The sequence below is a fragment of the Falco biarmicus genome, chromosome 4, assembly GCF_023638135.1.
Source record: "Falco biarmicus isolate bFalBia1 chromosome 4, bFalBia1.pri, whole genome shotgun sequence".
Lineage (NCBI taxonomy): Eukaryota > Metazoa > Chordata > Aves > Falconiformes > Falconidae > Falco > Falco biarmicus.
In genome coordinates this window covers 19,723,398-19,751,287 of record NC_079291.1, presented here as the reverse complement: position 1 = coordinate 19,751,287, position 27,890 = coordinate 19,723,398, and the positions used below count along the sequence as shown (strand labels likewise).

The window sequence follows — 27,890 nt, the reverse complement described above, 5'->3', positions numbered from 1 at the left end:
CATTCTGAAAGCAATTGTCTCTACAGATCATATGTGTTCATCTGTATTTTCTTGTTGGCATGATGTCTGTTACTTTTAATGTATGGCTCTGGCTTTCTGGATAAGAAAAACATTATTAGAAGCTATTTTATGTAAATCCCTTGGTGCAGGGGTAGTGATTGGCTCATAAAAGCAATCATATACTTTATCCTATAATCTTGATAGTATATTTCTAAGATCAGCTGTTCAAGTGCTTTGGAGAATTCAGCTAAATAACTTGTGTTTCTAGTGTGTGTCCCTCCTTATTCTTTATGCATTGATTTTCCCTATTACATTAATGTGAAATGCAGTATTTCCCTATTGCAATATCAGTATGTAAATAATAATAATAACTCACTACAACATTTGGGACTACTTTCATCATAAACTTCTTGATTTCCATAACATTTTCAGAAACATGTAAGAAAGAATAGAATCAAAGGTAAGTGGTTACTTATAATATTTTTAGTGAGGTGTTTCTGCACTCTAAAAGTGATGTATATTTAAGCTGTTGAACTACACTTTTTTTGCCTTCTGTTAAAACTTGAATGTTCTCTGTCAGGAAATTGAAAATTTTGTATAAAATCTTGTGATCAGAAACTTGAAGTAGAGGCAAAAATGTGAAAGTTTGCTATTATGGGTTTTACCTCAAGATCTCTGTAACTATGATCACTGAACTGGAAGTTCAGTTCTAATCATTGTTATAGAAGTTTGCCCCTTGTTTTGTTGGAATTTTATATTCTGGTTCTGTTAATGTATGGGAGTTACTGTTTATGACATTGTTTGAATGCTCCTACATGCTTAAAACTGCCTAGACTGCTTTAGAGATATATCGCTTACAGTGACAATTTGGATTAATTTAAACAGCTTAGGACTTTGTCTCTGCACAAATTAATCTTCCCATTGATGAGCTTGCTAGGACAGTTACATTTTTGCATTCTGATTTTGCGTGATGATTTGTTGTTATCCTTAAAGTTATGGCTGTGCAAAAACATTCTCACCGATGCTGAAACTTGTGAAGAAAATGGTGTAGGTGTTCTGCCAGAATTGATTCAAAAACCCCAAACAACCCCCCCAAAAAAAAACCCCAACCCCACCCTTCTAGAGTAACTTGAGAGAAACTATCCATATGCTGCAGTTATAACAGCTGTGGGAAGTTACACAAAGGAGTTACAAGAATTCCTATTCCCCTCCCATTTTCAGTGTTGAAATGGTAATTGTGATCAGCAGTGTTTGTTTGGTATCCACCATAATTATATAAATATCTTCTTAGCACTGACTTCAAAGTCCATTCCCTTTTTGACTTGCTCTTTAGTTTGCATTTTTCTGTTTCATCAGAGACCTCATCTCTAAGACCCTCCTTGTACCTTCACATCTCCTTTGTGAAGGAAATTTCATGAGCAGTATCTCTTATGTTTATAGATTATACATTTTATGAATTTGTCACTTTTTGATGCTTCCTGAAATGTGCTAGTTTTTCCCTCCCCTCTCTCCCCCTCATAATTCAGATAATTGTGTGGGTAGCAAGGCTGTAGGATTGTGGTTCCTACACAGAGTTCCTGTTAGCTAAAGTGCCTCATATGAAAGTAATTTTCTTCCCGTTAGCAGGGATTTGAGCCTGCAAACACAAGTGACTTAATAGTCCCCCACCAAAAAGGTGGAGTATGTTTGTCTGAATCATCTGAAATAACTTGTTCAGAAAGTAGCAGAAAGTCCATTTTTAAGGGCCTATCACAAGCTGTGTTTGTTTTTCTGATCCTGAATTATCCTATCTCCATATGCTTGACCATAAAAGGTTCTTGGGGTAGATTAGAATACTTAGACAACTACTTTTCTATTTATTTGACACTAACTCACTTGGCAAAGCTGTTCCTAGGAGTACCATGTTTTTTAATGGCTGATTGATTGCATTAAGTATTATTCTGACCTGGCTGGCCTGAAACTAGAACATTATGTTAAGGTGCTTTCAGTCTGAAGCAAAATAGCTCGTGTTGCTAGCCTCAGGGATGTTTCCATCACAAACATCTGAAATTCCCCTGTGGGTTGAGCTAAAACCACACAGAGCATTATAGCTTGGACATAGTCTCAGGAAAGGGGTTTCTGTTTTGATCACTTCCAAGTTACAAACCTGTTTTTGTGATAGGAAAGCACGAAGCCTTTAAATCAGGGACTTTGTTTCTTCTGAACATTTTTCAAGTTCAGTAGTCTTAATTTTAATACTTGGTTTTGTTTGTACACAGCCTTCAAGTTATATCTGGTAAGCCTGTGAATGCTAAAAGGTAGCCTGACTTTTTTTCTTTTAAACTGAAATAGACTGCAAGCTTCCTCAAATACCTCTTTTTTTCAAGTCTGTATTTCATGATGTCCCTGATTTTGGTTTTTTGTGCTTTCAGCTGTCCATCAAGAAATGAAGTCTGGTGGTACCTATATGGCAAAAGAATGTTGATTTCATGTGGAATTTATCAGCAGGCACAGTCCTAACAGTAAACTAGCCTTCTCTCAAGGTTTAGGGGATGTCTTATGGGAAAGGTATTCCTTCCCCCTTTATTTAATCTACTGGGGACTCTTAAGAATTTAGGCACCAGTATATCCTTGGGCTTCATGTTTAAATGAAGGATGTTTTCACCTTCAGTCACATTGGAATTTGGTTAGAAATACCCAAAATAAAAAACTTCAGTCACCTGTAGTGCTTGTCTATAGATAATCAAATGCATTGCATGTGTGGTGCCTCTTGCTTTTAGGAGCTACATCTGGGAATTAGAATGTGGGAATCATCTTTCTTACGTGAGCATTTTATATGTACTACTATATCTGTGAACAGAAGGACTTTTCTTCATGGAAGAAAGATTCTTGAAGCAAATAACCCACGAAATAATATGTATGCCTTGTAAAACGTGAACTTCCTTTTATTACAAGGGGTTGACAGGCATGACCAAGTTGGTAAAAGTTACTAGAATATTTGCTTTCACATTCATTTATTTGACAGATAAATATCATTTTACTTGGTAATGAAACAGCGTGTTTTCTGAAGAGGAAATATAAAGCAGTCTGGAAAGGATTTTTGTACAGAAGTAATTTATTACCTTTAAAGAATACGAATTTCTGAGTGTCTTAAAATATTAAATTTCCAGAACCAAACTTTTTAGCTTGACTTAAGCTATTAAATACATTTTCATTATTTGAGATGGGGAAAAAAATAATTATCTTCTTTAAACTAAAGTAACTGTTGAAAATCCAGGAAATAAATGTAGACTTTATATGTTCAAGATGGCAAGCGGGGCTACTTAGTAAGCTTTATCCACACTTTAACTCTTCATGGACTTCAAGTCTGCCTAGGTTTATACTAGGGAATAATCCCATAAAAATATCACAGGGTCCCATGTCTTCACCACTGGTTCTGTTTTGCTCAGTTTGCTGTCAAAGTGGGGTTTTTTCCTGCTCAATGCTAGCGCTAAAACTGACTATGGCATTTGAAATTTACTTAGGTAATTTTTCTTACTGCTTCTCTAGGTATGATCACTACAGGGTTGACTATAGGGGCCACGCCTGAGCTCCGAACATCAGTGTTATGAACTACCAGCCCATTAAGAATGTATCATATAGTAATGTCGTTATCAGCCATCTCTTAAAGCCAGATACCCATAGACTTTCGGTGTTCATGTTTTGACTTATGCTGTTATGTATTTCATTATAGATTCTACTGAATCAGAGACTTAAATAAATTTAAAGTCACATAGTGTAGGCTGAGATGCAGGAAATACTGTGGCTTACTGAATCACTTTCAGAGTTACTGACTTAAGATGCTATAATAGTGTCCAATTTTCTTACTACTTGTAAGACAAAATAAAGTAATTCTGTAGGTCTAAAATTTCTAATGTTGTTCTTGTATGAGTCCTTCTTCTCCTTGCAGAAATAGTAAAGAAGCAGAGGCTAATGAAGGTACTTAAAATAATTTTCTATGTAATCATTTTAATTAGCATTTGAATATTTATATTGTCCCATATGGTGCTGATAGCTATGGCTTACTATACTTTCCTGTCTCTTGGAAGATCCTCACTTGTGTTAAGGTTATTATAGGTGCATTACAAGAGAGTATTTTACAATATTTTTAAATAAAGTTAGTTTTGGAGACAGTGACTTCTAATTTTCTGAAGCGATAGTGTCTTGCTGTGTCCCGAGTGATCATTTTACTCCTAGCTACTCTTTCATTTTTTTCTTGCATCTTTTCTAGTAAAAGCATGTGTAACATGCCTAACAGATGGCTAGTGTAAAAAGATGTGTACATTGTTGTTTAGTTATCTAGTCATTTCCAGCCCATTTTGCTTGAAGGTAATAATTTCTTGCTACTTGTCTTTGACTTTTCTGTTTTACCATGTTCTACTACAGGCATGTGGCATTCATTCTTTAATAACCAGAGATGACTGCTTAAGGATACTTATAGATCAAAGTAGGAAGGATTCTTGGCCTGACAGTCTGATGTGCCACCTTTGAACTGTCAGTGTTACTGTTGGCCTTAGCTGTTTGAGACCATACAAGCAACAATGAATGTCTGCAAAAAAATTCCTGGTGCTTTAACTCTAGGTTCAAAAGGATATGTGAGGAGGGAGTGGGTGATTTTTATGGCTTAGTAGCTTACTGTGTATTCTAATACTCTGCTCCTGTCCAGTCTCTTGCCATTAGTCTGCAGCTTGACTGCAAGGCTGAGAAGTATTATTCTGGTGACAGTGACCAATACAGATTGTTGCTACACCATCTCTGGTGCACTTTAAGCATAAGCCAAATGGTATGTGCTGCTGCACTTCAGGATCTTTAATCAGTTTGCATTTTGAAGGGAAACATGCTACTGAAAGATGCATTTATTGTTTATTGCATTTAAAAACAATCCCATCTTCAAGCCAACACAAAAAATTTAAGAATTTTAGTTTTTGGAGCATACATCAATGCAGAGACTAACTTTTTTACCTTCTAGAAAAATAGTTAATACAATACTTCTTGGATTTTCTGATTCATTAGTATTTCATAACCGTAGAATGACTAGTGAGAAATGTGTGGTTTGTATACTTATTTGCCTATTGAGGTATAAAGTTCCTAAAGACTGTTGTTTGCTGGCTTCGTAGAACCAAGACGTGTCTTCTGTATATGAGTAATAGTTTGAGCCTGACATAGTTAACATGTTTGTAACTTCATGGCACTTTATCTGAATAAGTTTATATCTGAAGTCTCTGATTCAGCAACATGTCTCCATAAATAAAAGAACATCACTTAATTTTGTGTCAAAACAAAGACTTTAAATACTAAGTCCCAGGTTTGAACTCATATGTAGCCCAACAGAATGATCAATTTAATTTAAATGAGGTATGTGAATCAAAAGATGGGAGTTCAGAGCTCTGGTGTGTAGCCATTGGTTGAAAATGTCCTTTATGAAGTTTTAGCTTCCAGTATTTGTTAAAGAAAATTAAAATCTGCGATCAGTTTGCAAGTGAGAAAATACTGGCCTGGTCCAAATACGAACTTGAAATTAAAACTTGTGCTCTGGCACAGAATCATAGTACATTGGGTGGTTAGATGAATGTACTTTGTGTAGCTGGGCTCTCCAAACAGTAGAAAGGCAAGAGGAACTGAATTTAACTGGAAAAATTATGAAGAAGTATTGTAGTTGAATTAAGTATATAAGGTGTAAAAGTGCAATCACATCTAGGTTAATAGTAGGTGGAGTCAAAATGAAACCCCTCTCATTGAATTTTTTAGCTATCCAAATGCTTGAAAATACTTTGTTCTTCATTCCAGCCCATCTGTTATTCCTTATTATAACTGACATCACCGCAGCTACCACAACTGTTAAAGAATCACCGTATAAAAATGGCAAAACTTACATATAAACCCAGCAAAACTTAGCACTTATTACATGGTTTTATGGAAAGAAAACTGCAGGAATAAAACTTTATAGTTTATTGAAAGATTTTTCCCTTTTCTGTACAGTAATACTGTAATAGAATCAATGCCAGTTATGACGCACAGTATGAACCGTTCAGTTATATATGAATATATATAAATTTTTATTTGAGTGTTCTGTAAGAATGTTGCCTGATCAGAGAAGTTAAGTGCAGAGAATTCTAGAATCTTTCTACTTAACCATAACTGCATTTTAAAGAAATGTTTTTATGGAGGGGGAAAAAAAATAATTGTATTTGTTTTTCATCAGTAAATTGCCACTGGATTGTCAAGAGATGGCAACATAAAACATTACTCTTTTTAAAGGCTTTTTAAAGAAATAACGTTAATGTGTGTGGCTTAGCCACAAAATATGAATGTGATTGTATTTCTTTTATCTTAGTAGGATTCTGATCCTGCAAAAGACATAGATATGCCAAATACTATGCCCTGCATATACTGTGATTCATGTCTGGGCTTTCTAGCACGTTAGTTTTGAATTATATTTACTGTATGATACTAAGCACATGCCCATATTGCCAGTTCTCCTAATTTTATTACATGTCACTTAGTTGCTTTTTCAAAAAGCCTACTTTTTACAGTCATATGATTTTGTAAGTGTTTCAACCTACTTTAGAATAACACTTAAAATATTCCTACCCTCGTGGTTCTAGAGAAAGCCTTGGAAGTGTAAATTCTAACTACTCAAGAACAAGTTACTCCCCCTCTAGTACTGAAAATAAAATACTTTTAAACAAATAGCCTGGGTTTTTGTGGTCAACCTGCAATTTTTCTGTGCATGTTCATGTTGTGACGGAGTACAGTGTGTGTGTGTGTATATATATATATATGTATTAGGTTCTGAACTCAGTCTTGGAGTTGGTTATTGAGGTAGGCTGGAGTTTATGGAACTATTGTGACACTTGCTGTGCCCATGGAAGCGCTGGACATCTTGTTTGAAAAACCGTTACTATGAACAGTCTAAGGCTGTTGATTTTGAAGGTCTTGATTATTATGCTATGAACATGAAAGACGTTTTTTCATACAAGGACCAGTAGGTGGGACATTTATGTTAATGTATGGAGATGAGAGTCAGCTGGCAGTGCGAAGTGCCAGAGATGCTTTTAAAGAACAGCTTTGCTCTTTACAAAACAAGGTGAAGGGACAATGGTAAGTATTGTTAAAAGTAACAGTGTATGCACTTTTTCCTGCCTGAAATGCTGGTGAATTTTGAAGCTTGCAGGCATATCACTGTTACACTGTGAGGAGAAAGAGATGGAGATTAATTGGAGTTGAATGTTTTTAGAGTTATGTAATTATTCAATCCTTTCAGAATAAATCTGTGGTAAAGACACATCATGGTTATTCTTGTTAGCCTCTTTGTAGTCTGTCTAGTTTTCCTTGTGACAGTTAAGAATAAGCTTTATCTAAACCAATAAACTTTACTAGAGTATAGATCTTATCAGTGTAACACCTTGTGCTTATTTAGTCAGAAGCAGAGGTGCTAGGGGCCTCTCCAGCTTGCTTGGAGTGAAATGGACTCTAACCATTATCTTCAAGTGGGAGAACAGAAGGTTTAGATGAAGGATAAACTTTTGAGACCCGCCATATCCTATAATCACAATGCTTAGCTGCTACCTTTTGGTATAGCCTTTGAGCCTTTGGAAGCTGTATACCTGTCTTGCCAGTGAGCGAGTTTGGCCTTGAAACAGATTTTAGACTTCAGGTGAAGGAGATGCAAATGAAAAAATATGTATTACTTCACGTAGCTCTTGACAGAGAATGAAGCATGGAGAAGTTTTAGGTATGTCACAGCAGGTCTTGATTTCTTTCTTACTGCTATCACTGGTACTGTCATAAATGCAATCATAATGCAATTTCTCTTGTTTCTTGTTATTTGGAGCTCTGACCCAGGGGCTGCATTCTTATTTAGTTTTCTTATCAGTCCTCACATTTTCAATTCAGATGATGCCAGTAAGTGTCAGGTGTGGAACTGTGATAATAAATAGTGCAATGTGGAAGTTGTGAACTTTTCCTGGAATATATTATACTTCAGAGCCTTTTACATTTTTTTGCCTAAAGCAAGATCATATATTTCTGGAGGCCTCTGTCATCACCCTGAATATACTGTTTTTATTCTACTTGTGACAAATACTAATTTTAATATAAACCTGCATCTTGTATTGCTGGCTACTTTAGTTTTTAATAAAACTTTCACTGGTTTTGAAATGGTTTTGATTTTATATTTTAAACAACATGAAACTAAGTTTTTTAATCCTTCAGATAAAAATTAATTTTATGTGTAATTTGTAGCATGAGCTTAAATCACATGTCTAGCCTGCCTATACTAGTATGCGTGTTCCCTGCCTGAAGGAATCAGAAGTTGATGTCATGCATGGATGTCTGTCCCTCTGAATGCATCTTTAAATCTTAACCTGTTAAGATACACTTACATCTAAATTGTCAAGCTATTATATTGACCCTATTACAAAAAAAAACCCCACAACAAAACAACCACCAACCTGCTTCATTTGATGTGATATGATATCTTTTAAGGCTATTCTGTGTGAGAGCTCTGCTGCTTGGCTTGCCTGCACAAGCCTTGTTGTGCTGCCCCGCAGATGGCAGTAGTGGTCTGGCAGAAAAGACCCCTGACCCAAACTTTTGTATTAACTTGACAGTAAAAGTAAAACCAATTAATTTCCATTGCTTTTTAAATTTTATTGTTTGACAGAAGATGCTCCTTTTTATTTGATCACTGGATGGTGTTTGGCATATTAAGGCAAAAAGTCTCTTTCAAAGAGAAAACTACACAAGCTAGGGACGTGTCTGAATTTGTTGTTCAGTAAGGCACTAGACTGTTGTTTTGTGGTATGGTGTCACCATGTAAAGGTGCTGGTGAAAATGTCTTCACTACCAAGTAAAAAGAGTGAAAATACTTTGCAAGACCTGGAACCTGGAGAATCCTTCAAGTGTCAAAAATGGTATCACTTTGGCCAACTGCAGGTTTTATTCAGTTCTGACTCTCAGTGGATTTCAGTGCTTATAAGAGGGGATAGGTGTTCACCTGTTGTTCTAGACATAAGTTCTCTCTTTTTAACTGTTTTTCCACTGGTTATCAAGACAAAATCGTTTTGTTTCCCTCTTCCTTTTACATATATCTCATTATTTTTTTAACTAGATTTGTTAAGTGGTTTTCTGTTAAGATCAGCAATCCTAAACTATCACATAAGTGGGAAACATTAGCACTCTTCTGTAATGTAACAGCACAAATTATTTACCACGTAATGATATTCAATATAATTATGTATTGTTGAACAATTATAATTGAACGCTATATTTACATTGTTTGCATGTCCTCTGCAGAATATGCAGAGCATATTATATATATAACATAAATAGCCCTAAAAGGTTTTAGTTTCCGAGAGCAGATGGCCTGTTTTCATGTGTAATAGCAGAATGAGGAAGTCTTACAAGTATTACTTTTGATGTAAAGTTGACCAAAAATATTTTTTTTAATGAGGAAGGGATGCTCAAAGGAGCTTTGAGGGTGCTCCACAGATACCCAAAACCAGTTAAAAATTGGTTGTAGTTGGCAATGAGTTGCACCATGTATTACTTAAAGTACTCAGCGGAAGGTCTGATTTTGGAGTGTGTGTTAAATAAGAGTAAGATGGGCTTTTGATTTTTGCTCTCATTAATTCATGTTAGAAAATTCTTGTAATTTATTACTCCTAGTCTGATCTTCCTTCAGCATTTTATGAAATATTTCACACAGTTACAGCTAAAATGACATTGAAATGGTAGTGAGACTTATAACAATTTGGTTTTTCCAAAGCACTAAACTTAAAAGTGCTATTGTAGTTATGCTTTTGCATGTAATTTCTTCAGAGGATGATAAAATGAAGAGAGAATTAGATTCAAAATGCTTCAGCACAATTCAGGAATTAGTTTCTTAATTTAGTATTTTATAAATAGTACATTATCAATAAGGGACTGAAAATAGTATTGCAGAGATCTAATTTTCTAAAATGATTGATATGAGTAATATCAATTAAGACTACTTCTGCAATTGAGGTATAATTTTATGTGCTGTTATAAATATAAATAAAGATGTAAACAGTGTCAATAACCAGACCTTGTCCTAAGAGTTGTCCAAGGCTTACCTTGTGTCATTCAAGTAGAACTCAAGGCTTAGCTTGTGTCATTCAAGTGGAACTCAGAATTACAGATTCAACTTCTAAGTCAATTGCTTGAGTAATCAGTTTGGTATTATATAACTGGAAACATGCAAAGCATTTTAATTTCTTCAAGAATTATGTTGTGAGCAATTTGTTTTGTAAGAGAAGACCTACAAAAAGCATATGCCATTATTATTACCCAGAATCCAATAAAAGATAGTTTTAAAAATTATTACCATATGTGTGTAGGAGTTGCTTTGTACTGTAAAGTTATTTTAGATACCAGAATAATTTGTTTCATACTTTGAGTTCCTTACTGTTAAAGTGTCCCCTTAGATTTGTTATTACTCTGACTATTGTGTGATATATAGTAAAAAAATAGTTTACAATAAAAGAAATTTAACAAGTAATTGAAATTCCAGATTGTGTGCAAAATGTGCCAAATGAAGTAATGGTATTTGCAGGAATATTGTATGACTGCAGTAGCTGTAGGGAAACTACTATAAAACTGTTAAATATGCTTCCCCTCCCCCTGCTGTCTTTAACCACAGTTATAAAAGCTTGAGAGAATAAAGCAGTCTTGACTGGCTGACAAACATTCCAATAGAGAAATTAATGTATTATAAATCACATGTTATAATGGTTACCCAAATTTTTCTTGTTGTTTCTATTGATGTACAAATTCATGGACAACTTTAACAAGGAAAGATTACTGAAAAAGGCTGTTTCATTTTTGTATTATGTTTCATGTTGAACAATCTTCTTAGAACCCAGCAAAAAGTAACTGAAGCAAAGGAAAAGTGTCATTTGTAATGCTGCTTGCTTAAACCAGTGCTTTTGTCTCTGAGCTAGTGCGGACTTAAAGGATGTCATGACTAACAGGAAAGTTGGTTGAAATGAGTTTATTTTAAGACGGAGGTTTTGAATGTGCATTCTGTAATGCTGACATAAACTCAGAAGTAAGAAAAGTGTAATTCATATAGGAGAATCACCTCACGGGTCAGAGTTAATTTTGTTTGGTGGTCTGATTATCTGCAGATGACTGCCAACTTAAAGATATGTAGGAAGGACTGTATTTACAAACCAGTTTTGAATCTATTATACTGTAGTAGTATATCTTCAAAGATTTATTGCTAACAGTGTAGCTATGTTTTTTTTTCCTGCCCTTTGATTTACGTTCAGATGTTCTCACAGATCTTTCCTTCTTAGCTTAACTGGAAAGAAATTTTAAGATGGTCCAAAGCCATTGCTGGAGAATTTTCCAAATTGTCTCATTTTCAGGTGTCAGTTTTCTTTCCTTGGTTGTGGAACAAGCTCATGATGCAGTTTCTGTTGTCCCATTTTAATTTTTTTATTTATTAGTAACTTCATTGTTTGCTTAACTAAATAGCAAAGTTTGTTTGCTACCAAATACACTGGGGCAGTGTATTTGATAGTATGGTAGCATCTGCTTCAACAATATCCCTTTTTTAAAGACTTACTGTGCCCATGGCCAGTGTAGCAAAAGTCTTTGCAAACACTTGGCAAGCATTAAAGTAACCCTATACATTAGGTGTTATTTGCATAACCTTACCAAGACCCAAGTATTCACAATAGTCTGTCTCCTTGCTTTGTCGGTATACGGATCTCAAGGTCAGCCCAATGTATTTATTCCATGTGCCATCCAGAATTCTGTGAATGTTGCACAGATATGTGTTCTACAGAGTTTTTTGGACATAAGGAAACTGGGATGAGCGGTTCTGCATGTAAGCCCAACAGGCTCAGTCCTGTGCAAGAAAATCAACTACAGTCAGCAACAAATATTCAAGCAGCCAGAGAAACCAGGACTCTTGCTTAGTTCTTCTTGCTCTCACTTTGACTTGAGAGTTTACAATTTGTCAGAAATAATGGATGCAACCCTCAAGCTTACAGGTCACAAATAGGCCATCACATTCACTGGACTGTTGCTAACAGGTACTGGATATTTAAAATGAAAATCGGTATTGTCTTCTACTTTCTTTTCTTAAAGTATTTGTTGGGAGAGGCTTGGCATATCCAGCCTTATGGTGCTCACAAACACAGCTTGCTATTACAGTTTTCTTAGTTTTTGTAGTGAATGCTAATATATGTTAAAAATTGCCGCGGTAGCTAGAAGCTTTTCTGTGGCAATAGGAGCAGTAGTCCGAAAAGACAAGACTGTTTCCGTTTAAGATGAGCTTATGTAATAGATAAGGACAACAGTGTGTTTTGATCCCTGGTGTGTGTGTTCTGTTCCAGAAGGCAGCTCAGATTTGTGTGTTCCACCTGCAGCGAAGGACTAACTGGAGATACCTGTTGTCCAAAAAAAACCCCTAACCATTCATTCACAGGTCAACCAGCAGATTTATTTCATTCACTGAGTAAAAATCACTTTCTGTAGGAAGAGAAAGCTCAAACTTACCTGTGCAAATACTTATTTGTATAGTGGCCAGTGGGGTCTTAATTTCTGTATGCAGTTATAATATAACTGTACAGAGTTCAGATGATCTCTGTTGCAGCATAGTTTTTCCAGAGTATTTGATTGTAGTTTTGAAACCAACACTGGATTGTGGCCTTAGTGTTCTGTAAAAGAGCATTTTGGCCTGTCCCATTGGGCCATCAGTTATCCAAATTAATCTGTGATACCTGTTTGCCTTCATAATTGCTATTACCCTGGAAAAATTTGGAATAAGATTTCTTGTCTGTGTGTACTGGAGCGATGCTACAAGACAATATAGGAAACCAGAAAGAATTTTATCTTTTTATATAGCTACCTGTTTTTTAATGAGGATTGTACCAGAGGAGGTGCTTGAAAGGTATCAGCATATGTAAGTTAAAATAATTTTTGTTAATTCTTTATGAATTATAGCTTGAACACATATAAGTTAAATGTTTTACATAGGTTTAATTAGTGGGATAGTGAATTAGGCTTTCTGATAAAAATTGAGATTTATATCTAAGAAATTTGTCTTGGCTTTATATGACAATCGTATTTGTTTAAAAGGTAGTGCTTGCTATGAGATATTCTAAGTATGGAATAAGAGCAAATTACTGTCATGAACGTGTCACCTCATGATTATGAAAATAAATACATGATCTTTTGAAAAAGCTATGAAAGCTTTTAATTTTTTTAATAAAAAATAAATGGAAAGTTCTCTGTCTCATAACTTTTGCTGTTAACATCGGCATCTGTGCTAGTCTTTCTTTACTGTTTAGTTCCTCTTCTGTATAGAGGTAACCTTCAAATTAAGCAAAATGTTGGCAGTACTCCCTGTTGTTAAATTGTTATTTAACAAAATATGTTAAATTTTGTTATGTTAACAAAATAAATTGTTAAATAGTTTCCTAAATCTTGCATTTGCACGGTACATGATCAGATAAACAAAATGAGTGAGATTCTTATAGGAATAAGTTCAATTAAGTACTGTTCCCTCGAGAGAAGAGAGACTATAGTGTAGCTAATAAAACACTCATTTGTATCGATACAGAGTGGTGTAAGGGGAATGTTCTAAATCCATGTGGCTTCCTTTCAGAAAGATACTGTGGGGAAGAGGTAGCCAGGATTTGAACTGAGCACAGTAGTTGCAGTAGCAGCCAAAGAATGGATATGGGGAGCTACTGATACCATCAAAGTCCTACTGCTGTCTTCACTGTGAACGTATTCTATCCATTTGTGATTTCTTCTAATGCATCCTTTCCCTTCCCTTACTTGATGTTCCATTTAGCTAATTACTCTTCCTGCATACCAACCTAAAGTATCCATACTTCAAAAAACTTAAGTAACAATTTGTGAATAAAAATGTTACAATTGTACTGTCTACTCAGCTTGTTTGCTCTGATCCTTTCTTTCACTTGTCTTGATTATACAGATTCTGAGATATTTGGGTGATGTTTTAGTCATCTGTCTAGCACAGATTGGTTTTTAGGTGTGATTGCAATAACTAGGAGTAATATTAATAAACATATCTGAATTAAAGAATAAATATTGTTGTTTTCGTTTGGTCAAAGAATCTCAGTAAAAACAGGAAGTTCTATTATATTTGTAGATGGGATGATAGAAGCAGTATAAATTCAACGTTATTGCTGCTGTGATTCTTCCCCATTTCTCAATGAGCTCTATTTTTTTTAATGCAGAGACTTGAAGGGTGTTATAGTCACTCTCAGTGATGATGGGCATCTTCAGTGTTCCTACCTTGGAACTGATCCTTCACTCTTCCAGGCTCCTAAGGTTGATTCTAGGGAAATAAACTATGAAGAACTTGATGCTGAAATGAAAAAGCTTCAGAAAATCATCAAGGAAGCCACAAAAACACAAGGTATGCTTCTCTCTTTCCTGTAGTTGTATGTACTTCTAACCACCTGACTTTCCTTTTAACACTTTGAAAATAAACTAAAATATTTTATACTTAAACCATAATTAAATTTCATGTAGGAAATGTAGCTTTTAATAAAGTTTAGATTTTAATAAAAAAATGTACAAGCAAAATCCTAGACTGTAAGGCCCTTGGGTACAAAGCTTTTTCTTTGTATTTTTGTAATGCCTGTTGGAAATTTCAAGATATTTGTCAGGTTGCAGATAATTCTTACTAGGGCAAGGGTCAGAGAAAAAACTGACAGTGCGTGTACTACCCAAAGGCAATAAAATGAGCTTTACAGCAACAGTCTGATGTACTTAAGCTTCAAAGAGAGAAAAAGTATTGTCAAATTAAGTTGTATTATTACAAATGGCTTCTTAAGTCATGCAATTAACAAAGAATTACTTTTGTTAAAACAACTTTTCTGTTGCTTTCAAAAGTGATTGTATTTGAAGAATATGGTGAGAGATATCCAACCCCAAATGACTGATCCTGATAAATTCTGGAATTTACATGCATTGCTAATAACTTGCATTGCTTTGGTCAAGGGTGGGACATAATTTCTAGAGAGTTCCTTCAAAGTTTGTGTTTTCATAACTGAGTGTTTAAACAGTGTATCTGACTTGCACAGGGAATTGGAAGCATGTGATTTTACAGGAAACTATGGAAAAATCTTAAATTAATAGAAAGAACCAATTAAAATCTTTTCCTGATGATAGTTAGCATGAGATTAAAATACGCTAAAGAAATAGGCGTGGCTTTCTGTGTGAAAAAGTGAAAAAGCTGACAGCTGAAATCCTTAGAAAATAAGAAATATGTATCTGCAATAGTGAGCTTGATTCTACAAATCCAAGATTTCTTTTTTTTTGTAATTGCATATAACTTTGTCCATTATTGTGATCGACTAATATGAGCTTTTTAATGTTACAAATCCAGTAATTGGTTATTTAAACATATAGATGTGGGTAAATTCCATTGATTTTTGAAGGCAGCCCTTCTTTATAAGTGTTTGACAATTTTGTCTGGCCATCATAACCAAAGGAAAGAAAAGCATGATGGTAAGAATAAATCCTTTCGAAGTGAATTGATTTCGGTTTGTTAGTTTTAACATACTGTGTGGAAGATAGAGAGCGAAAGGAAATGTAGCTGTCCTTTAGAGCTTTTCTAATTACTGTCATGGTATGATTGACAAGTTTACTGTGAATATTGTTGGTCTTTTCCCCATTCTATCCTTTTCTTAATTCTTTTTCTTCCTCAATCTTTCTAAACTGATCTAAGGTGTTACAGTGGTGTTTTCAGATGAGTTTTTATGAATGCTCTTTTCATTGTGGAGATGCTCTCATGATGTTGTGTTTGGCTTTAACTGGACGTGAAACTTGTGAGAAAACCTTTTTTACAACAAAATATTTTACTTAGGAAAAATGCCTTTCAATTTTGCATCTTTTGCTTTGCTTTATTTTGGCTTTATTTCTTAGAACTTTAGCTAAAGTCTTAAAAACACTGCTAATCATCTCTGGTTGAATACAAAACACTTCTGAACATTGGTCACCATGAAGTTAATCACAAGTATGATCTTTAAAATGAGCCATTGACTCGTCTGTCTTTTGGATTCACATTTGTGCAGTAAGAGCTTGTGTTGTTTTGAAAATATCTACCCTTATATGGAAGTAATTTTTCTTGTTTCATTTTGAATTCCAAACATGGAAGGTATTTAGAATTAGATCATCATATAAAAAAAACCTCCTTAGAGTAGTTGTTTCCATAAATGTCTTGTATTTCTGTCCAGTGCTGACCATTAAACTGTTGAACTTAAGCTGTTTTATACATTTTGAAGAATAAGGATTTACATTATAAACCGAGGAAATATTTTAAAATCTTAACTGTTATACTAACTTAAATCTAATGTTACTTGCATCAGTCTGGATGACATAAGTGATTAAACATAGGTGTTTTGGCTCAGTTTAATAGTAACGAAAAGCTGATGCTTATATGTAAACATTGGTTGTGATATCTGTCCTATTTCTAGTAGAAAAATGACTGTATGACAGAGGTTGCATCATAGTTTGCTTGAAGAAGTAACCTGAAGAGAAATGGTTAGGAAGGGATGGAAAAGGAAGATATTTTCTTATCTGTACAAGTGGAATGGATTGTGCTGAGCTATGTGTGATTGGCAGAACCAGTTGTGTGCAATTGCGGCAGTATGAAACAGGCCTAAGCTTCTTTAGTAGGTGGTATTGGAAGAACATATTTTTCTATTAAAGGGAAGCATTTCTTTCTGAGCAGGAGGAAATAAACACCTATTTTCTGTCTTCATCAAAATCTTTTCCCTTGATCCTCTTGTTAGAAAGAGATAATGTGCTGCCTACTAGTTCTGGGTCACTTGCATGACCCTATGTGTAATGAAACTCTTGCAGCTTTCTGAATGTGCTCATGCTCTCAATTATTCAATTAATGGTGCAATTTAACACATTACCTTACATTAAGTCTACTGTTTGCTACTTCAGGAACTTTACATTTCCTGTTTGGATTTCTTTTTCTAATATATTTCAGAAAAACACAAATACCTTAGAGCTTGTTTCTGGGCTCTTAAGAGCAGATTATGTGATCCCTCATGGTTTTTAAGTGCCTAGCTTTTAATCTTTACAATTTTTTTATGTATGTGAATCTGCATCAGGTTTTATATCATGAATGTGAATGATTTTGTAGCATTCTTTGCCTTGTATGTTGACAGTCCTGGAAATCATCAGGTAAATGTATTGTAACCAAGCCCCATATAATGTTCTGTACATAAAACTTCCATATTCCTTCTTATGAAAAGGAACTTCTAAAATCTATATTAATTTTAGTCTATTAGGCACTTTGTGTCTCACATCAAATTATTTAGATGAAAAATCCATGAGATGTGTGGTGTGTATTTTGGAAATAGTTGTTTATTGTAGGTATATTAGTATATGCATGTGAGGACAAAAGTTTAAAAATTCCTTACAGCCTCTGAACATAATGGATAGTAGGTATAAAATCTTGTTACAGAATGCGTCTAAACCCCAGGTTTAGGTTGTCTGTAGAATTTTATAAAATTGGGACATCTCTTTCATCAAAAATCATATGCATTGTAATTTTTTTCCTTTACACTAGTACGTGTAATGATGTAAGTCTGAAACTTGATGCTGTTGAAATTGTATTATTTTTTGAAATGTGAACTGCATGTTTCTTAAAGAAGAGCTGATTTACTTTTTATTTTTCTTTCAGATATTTTGCCCAAATCTGAAAAACACAGAGATGTAATTGTCACAGCAGAAGTTTCACCAGATCTGGATGCAGAATCAGTATGTACCTGTATAAAAAAGAAATTACTCTGAAAACATTGGTTTCATACATAAGTAAATAATGCTTGATCATGGATAGTGACTACTACATATTTATATTTGTGGGACTGAGCTTCTGCATAGCCCCCATTTTTCCATCAATTAAAATGCACTTTTGTTAATGATTTTAACTAGAATTATGAAAATCATTTAGTATCGTCTGCTGGGGACATTTAGGTTCTTGGCTAAGCAAACATAAGTGAGCAAGAACTTAGGATCTGGAATAGCTTTGTAGAGGTTAGAACTTGTAATGGTGAGCAGTTAATAATGGGGGGGCAACAGCCAAGTGTTACGCTGTGTATCTTTTAAAGATAGAATAGGGGAACCACTGAAACATGCATTGTAACAAATGGTCTCTCTCTGGTAAGGCATCATTGAATATTCTCTGATGTGGCAGCCTAAATTCATCTTGTATATACATGTAGTTTGTGAAAATTAAGATTCAAGAGAGCTTATATTGTCTCTTAAAACTTTTCACTTAAACATTGCAGAACATACTAATTGTACTAGAACATGTATAATTAGTCATTTCTGGCCACAAATTTCTGCAAAAGTGATTTTCAGGGCTACTTACTGTTTAAAAAAATACACAAGGACCTGTTTTTTAATACTTTTACATATATATTTGATGTATTTATTTAAATTCTGTTATGATTACTGCTGCTACGTCTACTACTATTACTCTTTGATAAAGACACCTCTCTGTAATTTATGCTAGTGTCCTAGCACTTGTCTGCTGAAAAAAGGATGGTGTGACACAGTCTTGGCTAGCTGCAATAGTCTGCTCAGAACACTTCAGAACTGTTAGGTCCACAGAATGCTCTAATGCTGCTGTGCTTATTCGCTCAACCTTCCAGATGCAAATGGCCTGTTTCTTATATAGGTAACTCAATATATCAATAAAACCACAGCCTTGAATCTTTATTTCCCAAGGCTGTCCATATATTTTAGCTTCCTGTGTGGTCAGCTTTTCTGGCAGTTCTGTCAGTAGCCATCTAGAAAGGAAAAATCTGATGGGATGGTTCATGGGGAAGGATCAATACAGCAAATGTGAGAACAATTTTAGGGCTTCTGCAGTGATCTTGCAAACTACAGGCTTGCAGATATGACTTCTGCACAGTTCGAAATAATGATGTGTGTGGTAAAAGCAAAGAGGATATAGATATATTAAAATGGATTAGATAAGCAAGTGGAGGACCACTATGGTTATTTAACACCCACCACCTCCTGTGTATGGCCTCTGATCCACAAAGTGCAGTTGATTTCTGGAAGTTGAGTATGGTAAGGATCAATCTCTTTGCACCCCTGCTATTGCTTCAGGATCAACCACTGCTCACCAGAGACAGTGGGCATGACAAGCCAGTATGAAAGTAACTATCTGATTTTTATCTGAAGAAGATATACAATGTACAAATGAAAGTCTTATTTCTAGAACCTAGAATGCCTACCAGCTTCCTGACTGCTTAGGAACTTTGCAGGTGTGGACTGGCATGGTGGGGCAAAAAGGAGGGTGGGTAAAGGGCATCAGATTGTTCTTAGTTTACTCTTTTTATCATGAGAAGTTATAAGTTCAAGTCAGTAATTCGGTATTATAGTAGAAGTGAAGTCTTTAAAATAAAAAAAACCTAAACGAGCAGAAATGTTTTCTGAAACTGTAGGGACTTGCCTGTTTCAAAATGAAAAGTAAGCATAAAATATGATAGTAAAATAGACTGCAAGATCAAGATGAATTTTGAGTTAGATGGAATTGCCTATTGAAATAGAAATTAGCAGTAGCAAGATGTTTACTACAATTTTCTTTTGAATTTCAAAATACATTTTGGATTTTAAGATACTGTATGATGATTTCATGGTACGTACTATGGTGTGTATGTAACACATTGCCAGATTGGAAGTCGCCTTTCCCTACTGAATAACAGAAGGTATTTTCAGAATTTAAGTAAATACACAGAGGAAAGTAGTGTGCCAAACAAAACAGTTTTGAAATATTCATATATACATCAGAGTGTATTAGTTTCTTATATACACAGCATTCATGACCTTTTGCTATCCCTTTTGCAGGCAATTTCAAACAGAGGCTTTACATTTTCAGAAGGAACTCAGAAATGTATTTTGTGTATTTTAATCTGTCACAGGAATGATAAGTCCTTTACCATTAATTCCCTGTTTACCAAGTTGATGGTAGGAATGTAATATTGGATTTATTGTGTTCAGTCATTCATGTGTAATATTGAATTTGCTCTGTTTTCATCTTTTTCTTCACAGCAAGCCATTGACAGTGAGGTAAAAGCAGAGTCAGTACCATCAGTCACAGTAAAGGTACTGTGCCTAACTCAAACAGTAGCATTCAAATAGTGGTGGCAAATTTTAACAAACCTGTTACTTAGTGTCTTTCACTTAGATCATGAAAATGAGTAAAATTTGAAATGCAACACGTAGTTAATTCTTGTTCTTCTTAGTATGAGAAGGTGTCATTCTAACAAGCCTTCTGCTGAAGTTAGAAAGTAATTGGAGTTTCATTTTTGATAGGCTTATCAAGAAGCAGACACAAAAACATTATTAGGATGGAATGAAGTTGTTTTTGAAGTTACAAGAATATTTTTTCCAACACTTTTCGAAGGCAATGTTTGGTTACTTGAAATGTGAATTTTGTTATCTTTAGCTGCCTTTTTAGTTGTCAATATGCAGAAATGGACTTTCTTTTGTAAAGACTTTCATAGTTTTTGCTACTGAAAAGAAAATCTAGGAAAATCTAGTTTGAAAATTGACATCATTTCAGTCCTCCATGAGAGCTGCTGCCTGTAACTGATCCTAAAGAAAGTATGTATGAGTGCTGGCACGTGCATGTGTATGCCAGTGTATTTCTTAGTATTGCCAAAAAAGGGTCATGATTTTTATTTCTGGGTTTGGGAGGATCTTCTAGGAATATCAGTGGAGCCTTATTTTTGAGAACCTTGCAAGTTCTCCCTCTGTCTTGAGTGAAAAGTTCAGAGAGTAGTTGGACTGTTTATTGAACCAATTCCTTTACACTAATGTGGTTTAGTTGTACTTGGTCCAACATCTTTTTCTGCATTTTTTAAATGCTAAAATGATATAGTATAATATCCTAATCCTGGTAAAGTCTGTGATAGTTTTCCTCAAAGAAGTTCAGATGAACAGTATTGGACTTTCAGTAAGGCTATTTGTGAATATAAGGGTACCTTAAAATGTGTAACGTAAATTTAAATTACCTCCAGAAAGGTACGACTTTATCAGCCTTTAATTTATGTTGGAGCCAGTATATTGTGTGAGTTATTACAGAGAAAAGTATTGTGATTATAATTATCAAATTTGATTTTTGGAGAGTGGTAATTTCAGTATTGAGAACACAGGTAACTCCCATTGCTCTCCATCATCTGCTCATTATTGCTATTGTAAGGCCAATGGCAAACACTGTTTAAAATGAGCATGGATGTGTTTATATATTTCATAAGCTTTTAAACCAGAAGACTTTAGAATTTCCCATTGTTTTCTTATTTATGAATCTTATACCTTTTAATGAAACAAAAATAGTAAATGTAGGGGTTATTGTGCATTCAGTTTTTTCCAGGATATTTTTTCCTGTGGTAATTTAATTTAACTGATCTTCATATGTCTCCATTCTAATTAATTGCAGTTGATGAAAAATTCCTTTTAGTTAATGGATTCAACTCTTTAATATTTATGAAGTTATAAGCATTGGTTCTTATGTAAGTAAGAAACAGTTGTACGTTATGGTTGCATGTTATAACTTTTGGTAGACTAATTTGAACTTAACCACAGAATTTGGACAAATTGAGAACAATTCTGATAAATTTTAAAATTAAATATTTTCTTGATTTGTACAACTGCAACCAGTGCAAATGTATACCTTGCATGTCTTCTGCAAAGTAGGTATATGTTACTAATGAATATTATTTGGCCATTGTAATGGTGGTTGTTGTACCCGCAACATCTGCAGGCAATGCATTATGCTCCAAAAAAAGTCCAGAATTTGTCACACTTATTTTCATATTAAAAACCTAATTTTAAAATTTATTTTTGCACTAATGACAGGCCTATCAGAATAGTTAACAAAATTAGATACTTTTGGCAAAAGTTTCTGAGTAAGAGGGTTCTTCACTTCAGGCTCTTATGTGTGGCAGAAAGCTAAACATAATTGAGAAATGCACTGAAGTAACGTTTGCCAGTAACTTTAAATGTCACTGTCTTGATGACAAATTTTGAAGTGTGCAGCCTCATGTCTTCATGTTTTTAGCTCATTTAGCTGTTGATTCAGTCTTCATTGCTCATCTTACCGAGATTCTGCCTTCAGAAAACGGGGCAAAGTTTACCTCATGTATACGCAGAGGTAGACGTGATTCTTCCTTTCTAGCATTAATAGCGATGGATGTTCTGAGTGCCTATTTGCAGCCCAAATATATTGTTAAATCAAAATAAATGTTGATGTTAATTCTGTTAAACTTCCTATCACTTGACTCATTTTATAACTAATAACATTTTCCTAAACTGATTTAACCTGTCTGTAGTGAACTCCTTGGTAGAACAGCAATACAAAAGAGATAATAATAAATAGCAGGTACGATCTGTGTATATGCAGACCACATTCAGATCTCAGTCACTCCTGTACTTTCATTTTAGATTTGAATTAAGTACATTCTTTTGATAGCCAAGAAGTAACTGCCTACAACAGAAGCAACCAGGGCTACTCCAGGTTTATGGTTAGATCAGCTGTAGAGTTGTTGTGCTGGGTATCCTATAATGGAGTTTTAGAATTTTTTTGCCGTATAAAAACAAGTAGAACTTGACTCTGAAATTGTTCAGAAGACGATGCATTGCTTTTCGCAGTTAAAGGAAGTAATTTCTTTGGTTAGCTTTGTTTTTATTATTATTATTTTTTTTATTTCAGTCACCTGAAAGAGGCAACTTTTTATTATTTACAACAGAACAAATGCACATGACATCTGTCAAATTTTAACCTTTTCATTATGCTTTAGCATTAGTTTGTCTTGGGTTAAAATCACAAAGAACATGAGAAAACCCCTCAGGTTTTTGCAGCCTTTCATGTTACTATGTTCCATCATTGGCTGTAAGTAAATCAGAATTGTAAAAGAAAATACTGCTTTTGATGTTGAAATTTGAAGTTCTTAAATATTATTGCTGAATCGCTCTTTGCAATTTTTTCATATATTTTTGCTGGTTATGTTTGTTTTCTGCTATACAGAGATCAATTTGCTGCTTCTGTTAAATACTTCTTTATGTCACTTGATTTAGATAACAATACAGAGCAGAGTGACTGCGCAGAAACCAAACCTGGCAGTATGTGTACAAGCTCCATTAGCAGTGACCTGTGACCAGTTCGTCTTTGATGATTTAGGTAAACTATTATAGTACCATTACAGCTATTGTATCATATTACTTTTTCTGAGGATGTTTGAAAGATACAGTCCAGCCTCCATCAAGTGGATTGTTGTTGATATATGGCAGTTAAAGCAATTACAAATTTGCCTTGCCTGCACGCTGCAGCTTCTAATTACTGCTTGGTGGAGGAAGATAGAGTAGAAAGGAAGGTTGCTTCCTTGATTGCAGTATGATGCATGGCAGGTGAGGAGAGGCAGGGTGGCAGCTTCATGATGGAGTAATGGCTGCAGGTGGGATTGCTTTGAAGACTAAAGGGAGCTGAAGCCCAGAGAATTGTTTCCTGCTGCCTCAGTTGGGCCTGCAGATCATTTCTGTCCTGCAATATGCGGTAATGATCCCCATTGAAACTGGGCTTTACTGGCTGCTGCTCTCATCTGAAAGGACAGTTCTTACTTTTTCTCAACATCTGACAGGAGCAAAGTGTTGATGGCTTTGTAAAATATTAAAATCACAATATAAAAGTGCTCTTTTTTTGATATTTGTGTTCAGTGTGCTGAATTGCTTTACTGGTTATGCTTCAAGATAGTTACAAGCTGGGGGAGAGCATTTTGCCTTTTACAAATTACAGAACTAAAGAAAGCATGTCCAGTGATTTGATAAAGGTGAACTGATGGAAACAACTATCATAATTTAGTAGAGTATTTCCCAAAGTGCTAGAAAGTATGTTGCTTTCATTTGGATGCTCCTATCACTAGATTTAATTTTGTATTGTTTTTAGAACCAGATTCATCTGAAACTGTGATGCTGTCTGTCTTTTTGAAGGGGAATTGTTCTCCATCAGAACTAGAAGGAAATTGTTTGGTTTCATACAATAGGCCAACAGGTAAGTCACTGGAGATTTCAGATTGATTTGCCTTTTTTGAGGTCTTTTTCTTTATAAGTTTCTTATAGATGCTCATTTGCTATATATCAAAGGCAGTGGTAATTAAAGAAGTGATGTGTATTAGTCTGGTGGTCAGTTTTAGTTAATATTTTATGTAGCATCATTAAGTTATGTAATTGGTCTTACAGAGGTAAAATCATATGCTTGTGGTTTGGGAAGCAGCTGTACAAGCTTTCCCATCCTGTCCTATCAATTCGCTTCTGTTCTGCTCTTTAAATGACAGGTATAGGAGAAGTTAATTACATCTTTATGACTATTCAGCCTTCTGGGCTGCCAAGAAATTTGACAGTAACTGCCTCCCCATAGAGGAGGAGATCTGAATAAATACTGGGAGTGATTATTCCTCACATCCCTTTTGACAGTTGAACACACTCATTCTAAACAAATAAACTAACACAAAGGAACAGAAACTGAGTAATTCTTTTTTATAATAACTTAATGACCCTAGTGATAGAATATATAAATTTACCCTGCTATCCATAGCTGAAGACTGATTAGCTGAGTTTTCTATGCACAGCCTTGTGAATGTGTCAGGCTACTGAGAAACTGTATTTAGGCAGGGGTTCCATGTTAAGTTATGCGGCATAAACCAATTTAAGTTGTCTGTTTTTCATGTCTCACTGCTTGGCTTTGCTCTTGCACCTCCTCGCCTGTTGTGCTCACACAATCAGCAGTTATTTCTCAGCCAGATATGCTGTTTTGGTTCACTGTGCAAAGACAGAGTTGTGCTGGCACAGATGGAAGGGTGACATGGAGTAGACTGGCATCAAAGAAATGCACGTGGAGTTAGGGCTTCTGTGAAGGGTGGGGATCTTGAGTACCTTATCCTACGTAGACACTTTTATTTCATTTACTTCACTTCTCACTTGAAATATTGTGCTTATAAAGATAGTATAGACTATGTGAGGACTGAAATGTTTATTTCTAGACAAAACTGAAACGTATGTTTTTAAAGAACTTGATCTTACCCTCTTTAGACAAGACTTGCAGATATGTGCAGAAGGTGGGAGAGAAAAGGATGCTTCTCCCTTTTCCTTGAGATCCTGCACAAACAGCTTGTACAAACTTCACTCCCCCTGTATTGTGACTCTGCTTGTTCCTTGTGAATGAGAAGCTGTACCTTCATAAGTTTCCGACTTACGGTTGGGTTTAGACAGGTTTTGTGGTATGACTGTGTAGGTAGTACACTACTGAATATCTCAGATCCTCTGATTTTGAAAGCTTGCTTTTTGTTCTTGCTTCTGTGATTTTGCTTTGCAAGACCAGAGTATCAAAATTAAAGGGTATTTCTCACTGGCAAATGAATGTATTATATCTTTCAGGTGATACTAGTTTAAAACTTAAACTTGCGCTTATATTTTAGATATTATGTTGGGTTTTGTGAGCATTTGGTTAAGGAAGTAAAGGAATCTTGAATCTTAAGTATGTTTGTTTATGTGCAATTCCCTAGAAGACATGAAGTTTAACAGAACTGGGGAACTGCAGAAGAAATTTTAAAAACTTAGCTTTAATGGTAGAATTTGAAAGACTTCTAAATAAAGGAGCATAATTAAGATCCTGCTAAAGTTTTGGATATTCAATTAAATTGTTAAGCTGGGATAATTCTATTCAATTACATACAAATACTAGTGTTACTTGTACAAGGCAATAAAATCCTTAAGTGTAATATACTAGTAAGCAAAAATTATGTGCTTTTCTGGCTTCATTTTCTCGGAGTAGGGACTTTTTCCTCTTGTTTTTAAGAAACCCATATTTGTGGACCACTTAGTCTTCAGTGTGTCTCTGTGGGTTTCATACAGCTGAAGGTTAAGGAGTCAGTCAGCTGGATGGGATTGTACTATTGATGAATGTAGCCTCATGTCTGTTTTTTGGCTAGTATTATGTCTTTATGTATTGTCTACTTAACAAATGTGGCTTAAGTTCTTTAAAACCTCTTACTACATTACCTTTTTTCCTTATTTGAGTAGCATCTCATGTATTCTTTTTTTTTCTTTTTTCTTTTGTCCCATTGCTGATTACATGGTAGAGCTCAATCCTGAAGGTGAGTGAATGGAAAACATGCAAAGTTTGAATGGTTTCATGAATGACAGCATATGCTGAATAAAACAGATTTGGAAGGGAGCTGTTATTTCACCTGTTATTTCTATAAGTTCTTATCATCCTTGGTTTGATTCTACGATGGTGTGAATATTTGAAAAAATGGAAAGAAAATGGGGCTTAGACATAAGAAGACAATTACCATGGGAAAAATAGAAAGTAATAAAGACATTTCTTGGTGACGTGTGTTACACTTTCTCATATGTAACAGGAATTTTGTAAAGTATTAAGAACCTTGTACTTTGAGACTGGAAATGGAAAACGCAGTTGTATGTTTTTTCTTTACCATAGTTTTAGCTTCCCCCCCACTCCCAAGTTTCAGCTTAGGCAGCTAAATTATAGCTTTTTTGGTGCAACTGAAATATTAAGGATTTATAGCTAATACTATGCTCTGTGGACTGAGTAGCTCTGAGAATGATGTCACTTAATCTCTCTTCATTTCAATTCCTATTGGAAACATCTTATTTGAGGCTAAAGGGTTGCTTTCTAAGAATACCAGCAACACAAAACATAGCTGGGGTTCTGGTAGATATGATACTGGGAAAAGGTACAATTTAAAAGACAAAACAGGACTGGAAAGTTAGTTTATATATAGGTAGACTAAAAAGAGAGAAGGGTGGTTTTGCAATGTAGTTGTGTACATCTGTTGAAAAGATAGAGTCCTTTAGGAGATATTTTACTGACTTTAAAAATATATATTAAGTACAAATTCCCTCATGTTTTGTGGAGGGGAAACAAGTTGCTTTTCATAGATTTAGAGATCAACTGAAAGGGTTATTTCAGTTTTTTAGGAAAACAGAAGTTATACATACAGATGTATGTATATTTGAGTCTTGTTTTTTAATACTTACACTCTTATGAGCGTACCAAGTGAAGTAAAAAAGTATGTAACTCTGTTAATGGTTCCCTTCCTTTTCTGGTTTCTGGATATTTCAGGGGACCTTGAGGTGCCATGCAGGAAATACATGCTTGAACCATCTCAATAAAATACTACTCTTGGCCAGAGCAGCTGTCACCATGTGGCAGATTTCTGCTATGTATATATATATATGTATGTATATACTATACAACATAATTTAAAAAATTATTTAAAAATAAATATATAAATAAATTATATAAAAATAAATGTACATGTTTTGAAAGGGTAACATTCTAAAAATGAAGATTTGGATTTCCTAATCAACATGGAAATCTGATACTGAAGGAAATATTGTGGAGCATAGTAAAATTTGTGGAATTTTCTGGGACAAAATTTATTTGGGTTGCAGTGAGGTGCATTGGACTAGTTAAATTCAGGGTCATCAATACCAGAAAAAGCATAAATTATCTGAATATTTAACATCCTAAATTTGAGAATTGAGCTTTAATGTTTTTATCATGTACATCAGTGTTATGTTTCAAATATAATTAAGATGAATGCTTAAGTAATTTGGAAGTGAAATTGTACCTACAGTGCATGTAACTTGTATTAGTTTTCTCAGGTGAGTGCATAGTATGCCTTTAGTATTAACTTATTAGAGAATGTTACAAAACTTCTGTTGTGTTTCAGATTAGAATCTGTTTTTTTCCACATTTTTTCCTATATTACAGTGCTAAAATTGTATATTGTGCAGTGTGTCACAAC

The 27,890-nt window shown here is 34.7% G+C and overlaps 1 protein-coding gene across 5 annotated transcripts in view; it reads left to right on the top strand.

The window, feature by feature from the left end:
* Positions 1-27,890, top strand: part of BBS9 (Bardet-Biedl syndrome 9) — a 311,231-nt gene that overhangs the window by 43,853 nt on the left and 239,488 nt on the right. For 4 of the 5 annotated variants that reach the window (XM_056334745.1, XM_056334742.1, XM_056334740.1 and 1 more), the window contains 6 exons: positions 14,262-14,443; positions 17,732-17,808; positions 20,113-20,166; positions 23,140-23,242; positions 24,005-24,109; positions 26,196-26,210. In XM_056334745.1, the coding sequence (XP_056190720.1) occupies positions 14,262-14,443; positions 17,732-17,808; positions 20,113-20,166; positions 23,140-23,242; positions 24,005-24,109; positions 26,196-26,210 (536 nt within the window). The remainder of the gene's footprint in view (positions 1-14,261; positions 14,444-17,731; positions 17,809-20,112; positions 20,167-23,139; positions 23,243-24,004; positions 24,110-26,195; positions 26,211-27,890) is intronic. The other variant, XM_056334743.1, reaches the window with a different exon arrangement.